At 29.3% G+C, this 19,697-nt stretch overlaps 1 protein-coding gene across 3 annotated transcripts in view; it reads left to right on the top strand.

The window, feature by feature from the left end:
* The window catches only part of LOC145284549 (alpha-glucosidase-like), a 73,736-nt gene that overhangs the window by 34,303 nt on the left and 19,736 nt on the right, over window positions 1–19,697 (top strand). For all 3 annotated transcript variants that reach the window (XM_080133461.1, XM_080133460.1, XM_080133459.1), the window contains exons 2-5: window positions 2,185–2,653; window positions 2,742–2,921; window positions 5,194–5,333; window positions 9,868–9,993. In XM_080133461.1, the coding sequence (XP_079989587.1) occupies window positions 2,185–2,653; window positions 2,742–2,921; window positions 5,194–5,333; window positions 9,868–9,993 (915 nt within the window). The remainder of the gene's footprint in view (window positions 1–2,184; window positions 2,654–2,741; window positions 2,922–5,193; window positions 5,334–9,867; window positions 9,994–19,697) is intronic.

Below are 19,697 nucleotides of genomic sequence, written 5' to 3' on the forward strand. Positions count from 1 at the left end.
CTCACGTTATGTTTATATCGTCAAGTAAATACGGGACGCTGACGAAATTTTTTCTATTTTATTCAATGTTTTCTTTTGTTTTTTTTAGATATTAAACAAAAATTCACTCGATAAAGTAGAAATAAAATATATTAATCAAAAACTCATGTATTTCATTAAGAGAATAAAAAAAATCGGTCGACTGGGTTTTTTGTTTAACGGCAAAAATTTATAAGTGAATGTGTGCCTTTTATCACCTACGGAGGCTCCAAAATAGTAATTTTAGTTAACAGCACGCAATAAAAAGAGATGTTAATTATGGCGTTTATAAGCCACCGTAAGATAATCGCGAAAAAAAAATAAAATCAGAGATTTGTCTCCCTTTATTTGAACAGTAAAAAAAAAAAAAAAAAAATCTGAGTTCGCGTTTTTTTTTAAAAAATCCATGTTTAAAAAAGTATTTTATTTAAAAAGGACATGGAATATAAGTATAAATATAGATAAAATGAACAATTGAAGTACTCATTGAATAGTATTTTTTATAGGTAAGTGATTTTTTTGGAATTTATATATATTTTTTATAATCGAAGTAAGTTAAATTTCGTTCATTTTCTTTAATTTTTTTTTTTTAAAGAAAACCGATTAAAAAAAACAAATATTGCATAATTTACTATTAACCCTGTTATCTTTTTAAATTTGGGCTTTGCTCCTTTAATTGAAAAACTAATTAGGGTTTGAATTACATTTTTCAAGTAGTTATAAGCTTTGAAAGATAGTAAGTCGATTTATTCAAGTTCATATACAGCATTTTTAATGGCGGCTTCTGATACACCTATCCATCATCTAACAATGAAAAATTATAGTTTTATTAACAAGCACGTTTTGTTATGCGCATAGTGTTTTACTTACAAACTGTTTTATTTACAAATAAAACCTTTGTAAATAAAACAGTTTGTAAGTAAAACGCTTTTTTGAAATGAACTTGTTTCTTTAATAATAATAATAATAATAATAATAATAATAATTAAAAAAAAGTGTGATCTAAAAGTTATTAATGTGCTGATGGTTCTGTTTGTTTACGATTCAAGTCAACCATAAGTTAAGAAATCTGGTGTTACTAAAAAACTTTTGCTTATTTTGGGGTGACTGAGCAGTCCTGTTGACGTTTGACTTTGATTTTGAAATAGAACCAGAAAATTAATATTTATCTTTCAAAGGATTTTTACAATGGATTTATTTAACTTCAAAATTTAGCTCAATTAGTTAGCTCGCCATGAAAACACTTTTCATAACTTTTTTTTTCACGTGTATAAATATTTTTTTCCTTTTGGAAATTAACTTTAGTCCCTAATCTTTCAAATATAATTAGAAACCTACAAAAAAAATTATGATAAATCGGCTTTCAAAATTATGTCCCCCTATCTTTATTCCATCATTTTTGGCCGTACCTACCTGAAACAATAAGCCATAAACTAACCCCTTTCCAAAGAGAGATGGGATTTGTTAAGTTGTCTCCCTTGTTTGTTGTTGTAGCTTCATTTGACTGGAAAACCAAGATGGAGGTGTAGTTAATACCAGGTGTTTGTGAAGTTATTGAGGAGTAAATAAACATTGGTAGCAGTGTGTAAATTTATCAAATCTTTTGAGTGACCAGTATCTGAGTTGACGTGGACTGACTGAAGAAAATAATGGTGAAGTAGGAAATTCAGACTCAATGGATCAGGGTCGCAGATTGCCTGACTAAAATTGAAGTCTCTTCTGAAATTCTGAGAGACTTGTTGCATTGATGACTTGTTTTGCCGTATTGTTTTATTTTTGTTTTATTTTTTTAGGGAACTTTAGTCTTCACAAGAAAACATCAGCAATGTTTAGTTTCCTCCCCTTGTTTCCAGATAAAAGTAATTCTGTCCTTAGAGTGATCTCCCTTGTTTGGTGTTGCAGTTTTATTTAACTGGAAAACCAAGTTAAGACGGGGTGTCCATGAAAGGTATTATTGAGAAGTAAATCAATAGGAAAGCCTGGAAAAGTGGAGCTCCAAACACAGAACAGAATGATACCTGCATCTGATAGAAGCAAAGCCACTGTTTGATCGCTTGTCAAGGACGTATACACGACTGATATGAAGAAGACACTTTTTACCTGAGCCATTATTATCTAGATCCAAATGTTATCAATAGCCCTCAAATCTTTGCTTTTTTGTTTCAGATGGATGAAAACCATTGTATCTTGAAGTCCATCTCACAGCTACAACCAGGCAAGCCGGGTCCTGAAGTTGAAAAAAATGGACCGGACTTTGACAAGGATTTCTCAAAAGAAAAAGATGACGGTGCCTTTGAGAACATGGCGTTTCAGGACCATGCTACCTATTCGAATGGAGAAGCTTCTGTAACAGAAGTTGTAACCCAAGAAAATGAGTTCAACTTCCGAGGTCTGTCTAAAAACGAAGTAGTTAAGCGTTCTAAACATCCGATGTGGTGTCGAATGCGCCAGACTTTGTACATGATGATCTTTATATTGTGGACCGGTCTCATAATTGCCCTCATTGTGATTGGTCTCGTACATCCCAAGTGTAGATCACAACCGGCAACCTCCTGGTGGCAAGGAGCAGTCTACTACAGAGTTTATGTACCTATGTTTAAGGACAGCAATGGTAATTGCAAAGGGGATTTTCAAGGTCAGTACATTATCTTTTGATTCACTTCTTTTTCTATTTTTGACATTATATGCCATACTATTTCTTTTATCGGTTTTCAATGTTTCAGGTATTGTGTCGAAACTCGATTATTTAAAAGATATTGGTGTAGACGCTGTTTCCCTCAGCCCAGTTTATCCTGAGGACAACAATGATGTCGAGTTCTCAATAACCAATCACACCGATGTGGATAGTCAATACGGAAGTGTACAAGACCTGATTGAACTCATCAACGCCGTTCACAAAAAAGGTAATTTCATCTTTTACTTTTATGAAATCAAACTCTTTTATGAACATGCTGGTGTCACTACATACTGTTGCTCAGATGTCAAATTTGCTAAATTTAGTATTTCTTATGGAAATCGCTTGAGGCAAAACGTGAAACCACTTGATGTAAGGAACTCACAAGAATGAAAGCTGATTATCGCAAAGACAGGAGATGCCTACTAACTTTAGTCTCGAAAAGACCAAGGCTGTAAGTAGGAGGAAAACAGTCAGAAGGCAGAGAGTTCCACAATCTTACAGTTCTGTGAAAGGAGCTAATGGAATAAGAAGCTGTATTAGAATGAGGTATAAAAACAGCGAATTAATGGAGGCCACTAGACAAACAAGTCAAATGAGCTGGAACAAACGAAGCAGGAAATACATAAGACAATGCTGAAGAACACATGTCACAATAGTATTTATAAAACAGATTAGTAATATTAAGTGAGGGAGAGGTTACATGGAAGAAGAAAGAAATGTTGCAAACATAGTTGTGTACATATAGAGATGTATTATGGTTTTTTGCTAATTAGAACAGTACACCTGTTTTATATGTAGGATAAACGTCCACAATGTTACCATGTTCTGCTGAATGTTACCATGTTCTGCTGAATGTTACCATGTTCTGCTGAAGCATCTCTTTATTTAAAATCGACACACAGAACCATAACTACCTGCAAAGACAAAAGAGACTTATTTTTTTATCGGGGTTAAACTCCCTAGATTCGCTATGTACAAACAATACAGGAGCATATCAGCAATTACGTCATAATAGGTGTGACTTTTTGGAACGTAAGGGCAGTCATTTACTATAAAGAAGTTTCTTTCTATGCTGAGGTAATTTTATTTTTTGTTCTAATGTAAAGTGCCCATTTTGAGGACCTGGAAAATCGCCTAGGTTAAAATCTGGCCTTATGTCTAACCCTGCCTCATGGAGAGGCCAGCAAATGAGGACTCGATCTGTATCTTTATTATAATATGAAAACATGTGTGTACAAGATCAGGAATCGTGTACGGGTGTCTGAGTGTTCTATTCAGCCCATTAGTGAATATATGTTCTGGTCCTCTGATGTTTGCCAGTCTGGATCTGACCGTCTGGGTATTTGGCCTTTCTTTTATTTTCATTTCGATTTTCACATCAGCCCACAAACTCTATGCTGCAATATTTTGGGCATAATTGTATTGAGTATGATCACAAAGATTTGGACGATTATATTTATAGCCAGGGGTGATAATAACAAACCAATCCCTGTATAAAATATACTGAACATCTTTGATTTTTCATTCATAGCTTTTCATCTTGACACGAGAAGAAGAAGACCACTGCTAAGCCTGAATGGATTATAGCTACAATTCTTTACCAAGAATTCTAAACAATTCAAAGTGTATGAATTTTATTGCAGACTGTTATCCTCGTCTTCATAGCTGTTGTTGCTTCGCCACATTTCGGCCAACTCATCCGCTGGCCTTCTTCAGATGGTTAACTGCGACGGGATAGGGATGGTGAGTCAGTAGCAATTACTGCTTTCCATAGTTGTTGTTGTCTCACAACGTTTTAACCAACTAATTCTCTGGCCTGCTTTGGGTAGGATTGAAATTGCTATCTTCAGAAAATGCTTATGAATCCTAAACTCAACGTCTCTATCCACTGCGCCATGGGCCCCGCCACGGTTAACCAGCTGAAGAAGGCCAGAGGATGAGTTTGGCGAAAGTTGGTGAAACAACAACTATGAAGATGAGGATAACAGTCCGCAATAAAATGAATGCACAAATTACGAAGCCTCATCTCAAATGATTGCAAAAGAATAAAAATAATTCAAAGCTTCTCTGGCTAGATTGATGCTGCTAATCTTTTCTTGCGGCAACTACATTTAATATTCGCAATTGGATAATTTCCTTTTCTCTTCGATAATTATTTCTTTTGACATCATTTTTTTGGATCATTTTTCTATGATGAAAATGGCTCCCAACTCAAAATTCTGTAGTTTCAAACAAGAGAGAATCGTTGCCATTAGCCGAAAATGTATATGTGTGTGTGCATATTTCTATTTCTTTTGGGACTTGAAGAGAAAACGGTGAGTGGCTATTCAAGCTAATAGCATTTTGCATTCGTTTGCATCACATATCTACTTCATCATAAACTAAGTGAAATATGTGCGATTTTTCCAGTTTTTTTATTGTAAAATTGAACTAGAATTTTTTATCTTTGATATAATTGTTAGATTTAGGTTTACTACTTTTATATTTCTATTTCGTAGGAATGTACTTGGTGCTTGATTTCATACCTGCTATGACCGGAAAACAACATAAATGGTTTCAGGAGAGTCAAATCTCAGGTGGAAAAAATCGAAATAATTTTTACGTTTGGGTAAATGGAAACAGCATACCAAACAATTGGGTAAGTGATTTTTACTTTTCAACAATTAATCTATAAATATATGACTCCAATTGTGGTTTAGAGGGATTCTATAGGCTATTTATACGGACTGTAAGGCAGACTCCGATAATAATTTTTAATAAAAATCAATTGTCAAACGAAAAGAAAACAAAGCTCTTCTATAAATAGCAACGATATATTTATTTCAGTAACTTTTGGTTCGTGAACATTTTTGTCATCTGTATAATAATATGGATTTACGTTATCACCTTGCACACCCATGTTGACAAATGAGATTATACAATGTACAGAAATGATTGATAATTACTTGATACTACTGTTTGTAAAAATGATTTTACTTATTTTAAAATAAATTGTTTCAAAATCGATTATAACACCATAAATAAAATTCTGTTATCGTTACTAATTGAAACAGGTTAAAATATCTCCTCTCTGCGTTGCTGTTATTTTATATTAAACTAGCCTGGGTGCGCGGCCTTGCCCGGGTGTTTGGAGGTGTGTGCTGAGCAAAAAAAAAAATTAAAAAATGGTAGTATGCAGACAGGCTCGAACGCGTACCACGAGGGAGGAATAGAACGTTAAAAATATCCTGACGTCTTTGCCGTTGCGTTCATCACATAACAGGAAGTGGAGAAAGAGGGGTTAAGAAACTATTATTTCTTGGGGAATGGTATTATTTTCGTTAATTCTTGGCTTTTAGGTGTGACTTAGGTCAGTCCTACAAGCCTATCTCATCCATAAGCCTAAGCTGGTTCGGCGCCAAAAACATATGAAGTTAGTAGCACAAGTTTTATTACAGAGTTTGCTACCAATTTCTTAATATTTACTTTTTTATAAAAACATTTTTCTTATAAAAATACCCCTCAAAATGAGAAATACATATCGGTATTCATGTAAAATAAAGATTTACCCGAGCACGTAGTCAGTTACTAATACTAAAGTAGTAATATAAAATTAAGATTTCTTTTTCATAGGTATTTGAATCTCCCGAAATTGGCCTTTTTAAGTACTTAGTTATCCAAAGAAGATATAAGAATACATGTTGACATCTTAGTTTTTTTTTGACTTTGAATAATTGTATGTAGTTTCTATATTTGTAAGTTTTGCCTTTATTGACCCCCCCGCAAAAAAACGCATTTAAATAAATTTATAAAATGCAAACACGCACAAAATGAATAAATGAATGAATATGTTTTAAACAAAATATATTAAATCTTTGTTTTATTCTGTTTCCATCAAAATAAACAAAAATATATCTATATATCTATAAAAGTGAAATTGTTTGTGTGTGTGTCTGTGTGTCTGTGTGTGTACATTTCCCTACCAAACTACTCTGTCAATTTTCAGTCTACAGACTCGAGATTTGACATCATGGCATTGATATTTAAGAAAATCATTTCAATCAATTTTCGACCAGAAATTTGGCTGTCAAGGGCTCAAAGTTCAAAAGATTTGACCTTTATGGTCTCTAGCAAACTATTCGGACAATTTTGGGTCTAAACATTTAAAATTTTACATAAAGGATATTCAGAGATGCAGTAGGCTTTTTAATCAGTTTTTTTGTCGAAAATTTGGCTGTCATGAGGTCAAATTGGAAAGAGTTGACCTACCAAACTCCTCCGGCAATTTTAGGTCTAAACACTTGAAATTTTAGATATAAGTTACCTGGACATAAGTCAAACTTTTTAATAATCTTTGTTTTATTCTGTTTCCATGAAAATAAACAAAAATATATCAGTAAAAGGAAATTAGCGAACAAGAAAACAACCGTGAGGTCCCGATAAAAAACGTAAAAGATCAATGTTTTCCAAATATAGTTGTAAGAGTTTAATAGCCGATTTGCACAATTAAAATATTTGATTATTTAAAATAAATGTTCGAAAACATCAGTTGAACTAAATTAAATTACGTAAGAACAAGGAACTTATAATCTTAGTGACAATATGTGTATATATTTGTGTGTGATCATACAGGATGAATCCCCAAAATATCACCCACGAAATCGTTAAATATGATATAACTTACACAAGGTGTTCACAAAAATGCCCCTTGCTCATGGAATCGCTTATATAATTTACAATAGTTTCTGTTATCAAATTGCAGCAGCTATATATTCTAATCTTATTACTAGGGCTATGACAAGAGAATACTCTTTTCATTATTTTGACTCTCGAGTATATATATATATATATATATATATATATATATATATATATATATATATCAATATCTTCTATGTTTTTAGATAGAATGATGTGGTTCTCAATTGATTAACTGTGTTTAACTGTGTCGGATACATACTCGAGAGTCAAAACAATGATAAGAATATTCTCTTTTTATAGCCCTACTTATTACGTACTACTTTCCTTTGACGTAAATATACAGACGCACAGTTGGAGTGATTTCCAAGCAGAATTGCAGGAACACAAATCACTGGTCTTCTTCTTCTTCTTCTTCTTCTTCTTCTTCTTCTTCTTCTTCTTCTTGATTTTAAATACTTCAGTTATTAGCATCAGCTCAATGGTTGATTATTATGATCAAATAGCATCAATGTTTTTGGATTCTTGGAACTGACATGAATAATAGGCTAATTTTATCTATCTATCTATCTATCTATCTATCTATCTATCTATCTATCTATCTACTAGCAGGCTGCCCGGCATTGCACGCCCGTAAGATACGCTTAAATATGATATTTTGATTAATGCAGATTTCGTATTTATCATTATACTAGCAAAAGTACCCGTCGTTGACTGGGTTCAAAAACAGCCTACAGAAAATAGACTCTGATTTATGAAAGTATGATAGGTTATGAAAAGGAAGTGTTGTAAAGTTGTGTTGAATTTTGGGGTATCAAAACCAAAGCAAAACATGATGAAAGTAAAAATAAAATAGATACACCCCATAATTTATTATACCATACCTGTTCATACTGAAACACTTATCACAATATTCTATGGATCTATATTAAAAACCTTGTTAAATTTTGTGACATATTTCCATTCTATGGAGGTCAGGTGCAAACGAACACCCCATAATTTTATTATACCATATTTCTTCAAACTGAAACATAAATATCAAAGTATACTTACGCAGATAAATATGAAAAGTCTTTATTAAAGTTTGTACCTATTTCCATTCTATGGAGGCCAGGCGCCAACGCAGACCCCACAATTTTATTATACCATCCCTATTTAAGTTAAAACATACTTATCAAAGTATCATTATGTACATCTATATCAAAAACACTTGTAAACATTTTTTGTAAATTTTTAAATTTTTTATTTCCATACTTTGTGGACCAGGCGCGAATGCAGACCCGGCAATTTTAATGAACCACCGTTCTGCCAGATCAAAAATACCCATTCCTGTGTCTCGATGCATCTTCTATCATTATATGTAATCAGTTTTTTAAAATAGTCAACTATATAGGAGCCTATTCGTGACCACACACACACACACACACATTCAGCTTTATATTATAGATTATATTGGACACAATATATAGCTTTATATTATAGATTATATTGGACACAATACATAGCTTTATATTAAAGATTATATTGGACACAATACATAGTTTTAAAAAATAACTCATGCGCCACCATCGAGAATCGAAACCAAACTGTTTAGCTTACGATTTACTTTTTTCTTTGACGTTAATGCCTAAGCTATGAAAACATGTTTGCTTCAAGGCTAAAAATTAAAACATGACCAATAACCATTATGTTATGCATGCATATTATTAATGCCGTCGTTCGACCTTCACCTGGCAAATTCCATTTTAAAATTTTTTTACACTTTTGCACCGATTTTCCCCGGCTAAAATACAAATATAAAGTTTCGCATGGGTTCGAATACTCTATATATTAAGTTTCATGTCTGTAGACCAAAACTGATTGAGAAGTTTGGTAGGCAAACTTTTTCAAACAAAATATATACGCATACATAAATATAAATAGAAAGAGATTTGTATTTACTATAGAATTTTACGCAAGTATAAATCATGCAGAATATCTGCATTAATATAATTATATGTAATAGTTAACTATATATGATCATCTTATAAGAAAATCAAAAAACTAATAGGGAATTAGTTAAAATGAATGTTTAAAAGAATATGCAAATTAGCCAGATATTTTGTAGATTAATGCAATTCCACGACACATATATAACAAAGTTGCATTTTCTTTTAAAATAAATAGAAAAAAGGGATTTTAACATGAATATCAATACACAAAAAACATATATATGTGGATTTTTTTTGTTTTGCGATACTTTTTGAATGAATTCAATTATATATACGAAAGTGTATTTTTACCTAACTACAAGTTGGGAATAATTTTCCCTTTAACCAATTTTGGTACCCCAAAGGAGGAGCGGCATATGTATTATTTTTAAAATATAATTATCCACTTATATATATATATATATATATATATATATATATATATATATATATATATAGTAAGTTTTGAAAAAATATATAGCAAAAATATGTATATATATATATGTGTATGTTTATATTCTACAGAATTCTCAGATGAATGGTTCGGCTTGGACTTTTTCCTCAACTAGAAACGCATCGTTCTTGCACCAGGTTGACCCTTCATTGCCAGATCTCAATCTTCGCAGTGCCATCGTGGTTGATGAGTTGAACGTAAGTCGAAATATCTTTCTTCACTACAGTTGTTTAACATAATTGAGTCATAGATACATGTGCACGCACATATAAATGTTTTTACAATAACTTTTGCTTGTACAGCAATATTGCTTCTAACAAAACCTTCATCAGACGATGACTTTGAAGCGCAGGCATGTTTCTGTGCCAAAATATCATTATCACTAGCCCAAAGCACCCCAGCAGTATCTCACGATACTACCAGATATTGTTGGATTGTCAACATTCTGTAGGATTGCCATACTTACACTAATGCAAACAGAGCCTTGTCTTGTATTTTTCTTTTGTATTTTTCTTGTTTGATGGAGAAAGACCAAGAGTATTTGAAAACGTGCAGGTTGGCAATAAGACCCCGACGCTCAACTTCGATAGGAAATACAATGGTTTTCCAGCCATTTCTGACACATTGTTCTCGTAGATCTTCATAACCTTCCAACTTATGCTGATGTGCCAAGTCAAAATTTTCCTCAAATGGAACCGTTAATTTAATGATGAAAACCTTTTCAAATTAACAGACCAAATGACGATATCTGAATACTGATCCGTTAAGGTTATTTCAGTTGGAAATACAGGTTGGATGTAACGACCAGTCTGTGTAGCCATCAAACAATGACGATCTCTGTCTATTTTCACACAAAGACTTTGAACTATTTCCTTTTTTAACAAAATGAATTTCTCTACTGGTAACATTTTGAGCTTTATTGGCAGTCACGCAACATATCTTTTAAGCCTCCATTGTGTCTCCAGAGGTAACTTCTTAAGGAATGCACGCATGCGGTGAGAATGTGTTTGAGGTTGGCAGTTTCCCCACATGCTTTGCATTGATTGGATGTAGTTAAATCCCAGGCATAAAGGTTAACTAGCGTTGGTAAGTTAATTTTTTAGGCTTCATATTTTTGCAGTCGCTTGATATGAGATTTCTGTTTTTACATTCTCAGACTTGGTCTATGCACCTTGTTTATTTAGACTTGCAGTTCTAGCAATGCGCATCGCTACCATAAGATGATGAATTTTTTCTGAAACCATTTCCCTCTGCTTTACAGGGTGTTTTTGGGGCCACCAACGCTTTGAGTATAGACCTAGGCCTGTTCCTCTATATGCTACAGCACCAATTATTTTTTTCATCCTAAGGGTCGATTCTGCATTTTCTCCAGCTTGTTTTGCCTTCCATTTTCGACCAGTTATTACTGCTGATTGGGAATTCTTTACTTGTTAGTCGCTAGAGTTGCGTGTATCTGGAAAAGTTGCATTTTACTATACTTATGATCGTTAATAAGTGACAACGACGGAAGTTTTAACTTCATCGATGAACTGTATAGTGCAACGATTGTACAGAAATTTGGCAACTCTGCAATTAACTATGGATAAAATCTAATTATAGATAAAAGTTAATTATGGATAAAATTTAATTATGGATAAAATCTAATTAAGGATAAAATTTAACTATAGATAAAATTTAATTATGGATAAAATTTAATTATAGATAAAATTTAATTATGGATAAAATTTAATTATTGAAACAATTTAACTATGGATAAAATTTAATTATAGATAAAAGTTGACAATCGATAAAATTTAACTATGGATAAAATTTAATTATGGATAAAATTTAATTATGGATAAAATTTAATTATGGATAAAATTTAACTATGGATAAAATTTTATTATGGATAAAATTTAACTACAGTTAAAATTTTATTACGGATAAAATCTAATTATGGATAAAATTTAACGATGGATAAAATTAAACTATGGATAAAATTTAATTATGGAAAAAATTTAACAATGGATAAAATTTAACTAGGGATAAAATTTAACCATGGATAAAATTTAATTATGGATAAAATTAAACTATGGATAAAATTAAACTATGAATAAAATTCAATTATGGATAAAATTTAACTATGGATACAATTTAATTATGGATAAAATTAAACTATGGTTAAAATTTTATTATGGATAAAATCTAATTATGGATAAAATATAATTATGGATAAAATTGAATTATGGATAAAATTTAACTCTGTATAAAATTTTATTATGGATAAAAGTTAACTACGGATAAAATTTAATTATGGATAAAATTTAAGTATGGATAAAATTTTATTATAGATAAAATGTAACTATGGATAAAATTTTATTATGGATAAAATTTTATTATGGATAAAATCTAATTATTGATAAAATTATATTATGGATAAAATAAAACTATGGCTAACATTAAATTTTGGATAAAATTTAACTATGGATACAATTTAACTATGGATAACATTTAATTATGGATAAAATTTAACTATGGATCAAATTTAATTATGGATCAAATTTAATTATGGATAAAATTTAACTATGGATAAAATTTTATTATGGATAATATTTAACTATGGATAAAACTTTACTATAGATAAAGTTTAATTATGGATAAAATTTAATTATGGATAAAATTTAATTATGGATAGAATTTAATTATTGATAAAATTTTATTATAGATAAAATTTTACTATGGATAAAATTTAATTATGGGTAAAATTAATATATGGATAAAATTTTAATATGGATAAAATTTACCTATGGATAAAATTTTATTATGGATAAAGTTTAATTATTGATTAAATTTAATTATAGATATAATTTAATTATGAATAAAATTTAACTATGGATAAAATTTTTTCATGGATAAAATTTAACTTTGGATAAAATTTAATCATGGACAAAATTTAACTATGGATAAAATTTAACTATGGATAAAATTTAACTATGGATAAAAATTAACTATGGATACAATTTAATTATGGATAAAATTTAATTATGGATAAAATTTTATTATGGATAAAATTCTACTATGGATAAAACTTAACTATGGATAAAATTTAACTATGGATAAAATTTAATTATGGATAAAATTTAATTATGGATAAAATTTTATTATGGATAAGATTTAACTATGGATAAAATTTTATTATGGATAAAATTTAACTATAGTTAAAATTTTATTATGGATAAAATCTAATTATGGATAAACTTTAACGATGGATAAAATTAAACTATGGATAAAATTTAATTATGGATAAAATTTTACTATGGATAAAATTTAACTACGGATAAAATTTAACTATGGATAAAATTTAATTATGGATAAAATTAAACTATGGATAAAATTAAATTATGGATAAAATTCAATTTTGGATAAAATTTAACTATGGATACAATTTAATTATGGATAAAATTTAACAATGGTTAAAATTTTATTATGGATAAAATATAATTATGGATAAAATTTAATTATGGATAAAATTTAACTATGTATAAAATTTTATTATGGATAAAAGTTAACTACGGATAAAATTTAATTATGGATAAAATTTAAGTATGGATAAAATGTTATTATGGATAAAATTTAACTATGGATAAAATTTTATTATGGATAAAATTTTATTATGGATAAAATCTAATTATTGATAAAATTGTATTATGGATAAAATAAAACTATGGCTAAAATCTAATTATAGATAAAATTTAACTATGGATACTATTTAACTATGGATAACATTTAATTATGGATAAAATTTAACTATGGATCAAATTTAATTATGGATAAAATTTAATTATGGATAAAATTTAACTATGGATAAAATTTTATTATGGATAATATTTAACTATGGATAAAATTTTACTATGGATAAAGTTTAATTATGGATAAAATTTAATTATGGAGAAAATTTTATTATGGATAAAATTATACTATGGATAAAACTTAACTATGGATAAAATTTAATTATGACTATAATTAAATTATGGATAAAATTTAATTATTGATAAAACTTTATTATAGATAAAGTTTTACTATGGATAAAATTTAATTATGGGTAAAATTAATATATGGATAAAATTTTAATATGGATAAAATTTACCTATGGATAAAATTTTATTATGGATAAAGTTTAATTATTGATTAAATTTAATTATAGATAAAATCAAATTATGCATAAAAGTTAACTATGGATAAAAAATTTTTCATGGATAAAATTTAACTCTGGATAAAATTTAATCATAGGTAAAATTTAACTATGGATAAAATTTAACTATGGATAAAATTAAACTATGGATAAAAATTAACTATGGATACAATTTAATTATGGATAAAATTTAATTATGGATAAAATTTTAATATGGATAAAATTCTACTATGGATAAAACTTAACAATTGATAAAGTTTAATCATGGAAAAAATTTAATTATGGATTAAATTTAATTATAGATAAAATTTAAATATTGGTAAAATTTAATTATGGATAAAATTTAACTATGGATAAAATTTTTTATGGATAAAATTTAACTATAGTTAAAATTTTATTATGGATAAAATATAATTATGGATAAAATTTAACGATGGATAAAATTAAACTATGGATAAAATTTAATTATGGATAAAATTCAATTATGGATAAAATTTAACTATGGATAAAATTTAATTATGGATAAAATTTAACAATGGTTAAAATTTAATTATGAATAAAATCTAATTATTGATAAAATATAATTATGGATAAAATTTAATTATGGATAAAATTTAACTATGTATAAAATTTTATTATGGATAAAAGTTAACTACGGATAAAATTTAATTATGGATAAAATTTAATTATGGATAAAATTTAAGTATGGATAAAATTTTATTATGGATAAAATTTAACTATGGATTAAAGTTTATTATGGATAACATATTATTATGGATAAAATCTAATTATAGATAAAATTATATTATGGATAAAATAAAACTATGGCTAAAATTTAACTATGGATAGAATTTAACTATGGATACAATTTAACTATGGATAACATTTAATTATGGAAAAAATTTAACTATGGATCAAATTTAATTATGGATAAAATTTAATTATGGATAAAATTTAACTATGGATAAAATTTTATTATGGATAATATTTAACTATGGATAAAATTTTACTATGGATAAAGTTTAATTATGGATAAAATTTAATTATGGATAAAATTTTATTATGGATAAAATTATACTATGGATAAAACTTAACTATGGATAAAATTTAATTATGAATAAAATTTAATTATGGATAAAATTTAATTATTGATAAAATTTTATTATAGATAAAATTTTACTATGGATAAAATTTAATCATGGATAAAATTAATATATGGATAAAATTTTAATATGGATAAAATTTACCTATGGATAAAATTTTATTATGGATAAAGTTTAATTATTGATTAAATTTAATTATAGATAAAATTTAATTATGGATAAAATTTAACTATGGATAAAATTTTTTCATGGATAAAATTTAATCATGGATAAAATTTAACTATGGATAAAATTTAACTATGGATAAAATTTAACTATGGATAAAATTTAACTAATGATAAAAATTAACTATGGATACAATTTAATTATGGATAAAATTTAATTATGGATAAAATTTTATTATGGATAAAATTCTACTATGGATAAAACTTAACTATGGATAAAATTTAACTATGGAAAAAATTTAATTATGGATAAAATTTAATTATAGATAAAATTTAAATATTGATAAAATTTAATTTTGGATAAAATTTAACTATGGATAAAATTTAATTATGGATAAAATTTAATTATGGATAAAATTTAAATATGGATAAAATTTACCTATGGACAAAATTTTATTATGAATATAGTGTAATTATTGATTAAATTTAATTATAGATAAAATTTAATTATGGATAAAATTTAATTATGGATAAAATTTAATTATAAAATTGACTTATGGATAAAATTTAACTATGGATAAAATTTAACTATGGATAAAATTTTAGTATGGATAAAATTTTACTATGGATAAAATTTAATTATTAATAAAATTTTATTATTGATAAAATGCAATCATTGACAAAATTTAATTATGGATAAAATGTAATTATGGATAAAATTTAATTATGGATAAAATTTAATTATTGATAAAATGTAAATATAGATTAAATTTAATGATGGATAAATTTTAATTATGAATAAAATGCGATACTTTGATGGCTTTATTTTCATCGCAGTCCATTTAAAAAGCTCCTGTAGGCGGGTAACTGCTTGTTTCACGTTTGATTTGGATTTTGTGACTAAAGTTATATGATCCATAAACGCCTTCATGGAAGGAATCTTCTTACTCTTATTGGTTGTGTTTTCAGCACCAAACAATATCATCCTCATTACCAACACAAACACATCCCATAATAATACCAGTATTCAACTTTTGCCAGTTAGTTGAATGTTCATTATTAGAAAATCTCATACATGTACATTTGAAATACACTAATATGAGATTTCTAATTTCCTTCCGGAATCCTCCAAAACTCCATTGCCTTCTCAAATAGTTGATGCCTTACTGAGCCATATGCATTTTCTCAGTCTATTCAAATGACATGAAGTTTGGCCAATTTATTAATTTTGACTGTTTTATTCAGTCACACAACATACTGCTATGTTTGATACAGCCGAGAATTCGTATATATATATTTGTATATATATATATATATATATATATATATATATATATATATATATATATATATATATATATATATATATATATATATATATACAAACTGACTTTCCTGTGTTTTTGTCCTTCCTCGGTTTGATGTTTGGATTTTCAACGAATGAAGACAATGTTCTTCGAACTCTTCCCAGCTCCTTGGCTAGATATACGAGAGATAAACCTTCTGCAAGGCCTGCAACAACACGTTCCTTTTCACTAGCTGTCAATTGGCCCTTTCTAAGCATTTTGAGAGACCTGCAATAAAGTGATACACTCTTAAAATTACAAAAAATATTAGCGTAATTTTCAAAATATTTGTTCAAATTCCACAAAAATCAGGAAAATAAGGAACCTTGTTATGTTCTCCAAGTGTACCGAATTTTGCTTCCTGCGTTTCATAGCAATTTTAAAATTAAAAAAAAATATTGATCTGCAATAACGCGAGACACAGGGTTTATATACACTTGTGCCCGATATTATTCATACCCCTCGGATCTTTGTAGATTTCTATAAGAATATTGCTCAAACCAGAAGGTAGACAATATTAAAGGTATTTCAAACAATAAATCAAGCATAAGCATTTAATTTAAACTGAACAAATAAATAAATTATGCAAGTTTGAAACATTATACAAAAGAAAAACGATAATGGCACTAGTTCAAAATTATTCATACCTCTCTTACTAATAGTCAATAGCATGCCCTTTATTCTTAATAACTGCCTGTAACCGTTTTGGATGTTTATCAACAAGGTTTTTACAAGAATCAACACTGATTTTTTTACCATTCTTCAATGCAGTAGTTCTCCAAATCCCTCAAATTTCTAGGTTTCCGCTTTTCAACCTCAGTTTTCAATATGTTCCAAAGGTTTTCGATAGGGTTCAGGTCGGGACTCTGGCTAGGGCATTCCAAAACATTAATTTGATTATCCTCAAACCATTTATTGACTATTTTGGCAGTATGTTTTGGATCATTATCCTGTTGAAGGACCCAGTTTGGTCCTAAATGGAGCTTCTCCGCATCCTGTCTAATGTTTTTCTGGAGTATCTCCAAATATTGCTCCTTCTTCATGGTTCCATCTATCTTGAACAAACTACCTGGACCACTAGCCGAAAAGGAGCCCCCAAAAATTAGGCTACCACCACCATGTTTCACCGTGGGTATGGTGTTCTTTGGGTTGTAAGCTTCTCCTTTCTTCCTCCAAACGTAAGAAGCATCCATATGGCCAAACAATTCAATTTTTGTTTCGTCAGTCCACAACATACTTGGGAAAACGGACTCTGGAGAATTCACATGGGTCCTAGCAAACTTTAGACGTGCTGCAAGGTGTTTTCCGGTGTGCAATGGAGTCCTTCTCTGTCTTCTTCCTTTCAGACCATTTTCATGCAGAGTCCTTTGCAATGTTAGCCTTGATATTTTTATGCCAGAAGACTCCAGATTTTCTAAAATGTCCTTAGTAGTGGTGGTTGGATTTGCATTAACACTTCTTACAATATTCCTGGTGGCTCTAGCAGACAGTTTCCTTTTCCTTCCTCTACCAATCAAGTTGTTTGTTGTGTAGTGGCTCTGGGATTTTTTGATGATGCTCTGTACTGTTGCTGTAGGGACCTCAAATTTCTTGGAAATTGACTTGTAACCTAAACCATCCCTATGTGGATTCACAATTCTAGTCCTAAGATCATTACTAAGCTCTTTTTTCTTCCCCATTCTAATAATTTTTAATCTTTTATTGTTTTCAGTTGATATCATTTTAATTTCTGAAAAATGCAAAAAAACGGAATGAAATTAATCAAAGGTTGTATAAAAGCATTCAAAATAAGAATCAAACAGGAAACAAACAGTCAGAAACTCGATTAATACTGAAAAAATAAGGGGGTATGATTATTTTTGAACATTGCAGATTTTATAAATAGCTGTATATTTCTTTTATTACAAGTATTCCGAGATTTTAAAATGACGAAAATGATCAGAAGAGGTTTATTAAGAATATGTATCAATATGGACGTAACCAATAAATTCTTACAAAGTTACACCTAATAAACTCAATTTTCAAGGGGGGTATGAATAATATCGGGCACAAGTGTATATATATATATATATATATATATATATATATATATATATATATATATATATATATATATATATATATATATACACACACACGGCATAATCAAGCCTGGCTAGTACCAGATGGGTGACCATTTGGGAATTCTAGGCGCTGATGGTGCTTTCCGCAGCAAAAAATTCAAAAATTTCACACGCAGGTACCTTTACCGTGGGTATCCATAGTCTGTCAAGACCGAAGGAAGCCATATATATATATATATATATATATATATATATATATATATATATATAAAATTTTCCTGTTTTTTTCTCTCTTACTTTCCCTCTCTGTACTGCTCTAACCAAATATGCCGACCTGTTCCACAAATCCCAAAACCTCAACATGAAATATCTCCAGAAAAAAAACTCGAATAAACCTAGAACCTCATCTTCCAACGTAGACCCCTACTACCAGGTCTCCTTCTCACACATCATGGGTCTACGTTCCAACCTTCCAGAGGTTGAAACCCAATTACAGGAGACGAAACCAAACATATTATTTCTAAGCGAAACTGGAATAGGGCCGACCACTTCCCTAGATGAGTTCATAATTAATGGATACTCTAATTTAACAGCTAAATCTGACCCCAAGATCGCCATGGGCATGGAATATGTGCCTACATTAAGGATGGCTTCCCATGTGGCAGGGATATCTCTAGAGAAGATCCTAATTTACCCTATATGTGCTTCCGGGTTGCACTTGCTAACACCACTGCATTTATATTTGCCCTCTATCGGCCCCACAACAGCGGAGTTACTATCTTTAAGAGTATATCTGAGAAAATAGACCACATCCCTCGGCTAACATCCACATCTGTGGTGACTTCCACGTCCATAACGTGGAATGGCTGACCCATTCAAATAAGACGGACGATGAAGGGAGGTTTTGTCATGATTTTGCCATTGCTTATGACCTCACTCAGATTGTTCGCGAACCCACCCATGTGCCCGATACACCCGGTCAATATGCAAGCCTCCTAGACCTTTTTCTCTCAACTTCCCCTGAGCTATGTTCATGTTCCGTTCATTCTCCTCT

This window comes from Euprymna scolopes, chromosome 9 (assembly GCF_053919585.1).
Source record: "Euprymna scolopes isolate OS-2025 chromosome 9, ASM5391958v1, whole genome shotgun sequence".
NCBI lineage: Eukaryota > Metazoa > Mollusca > Cephalopoda > Sepiida > Sepiolidae > Euprymna > Euprymna scolopes.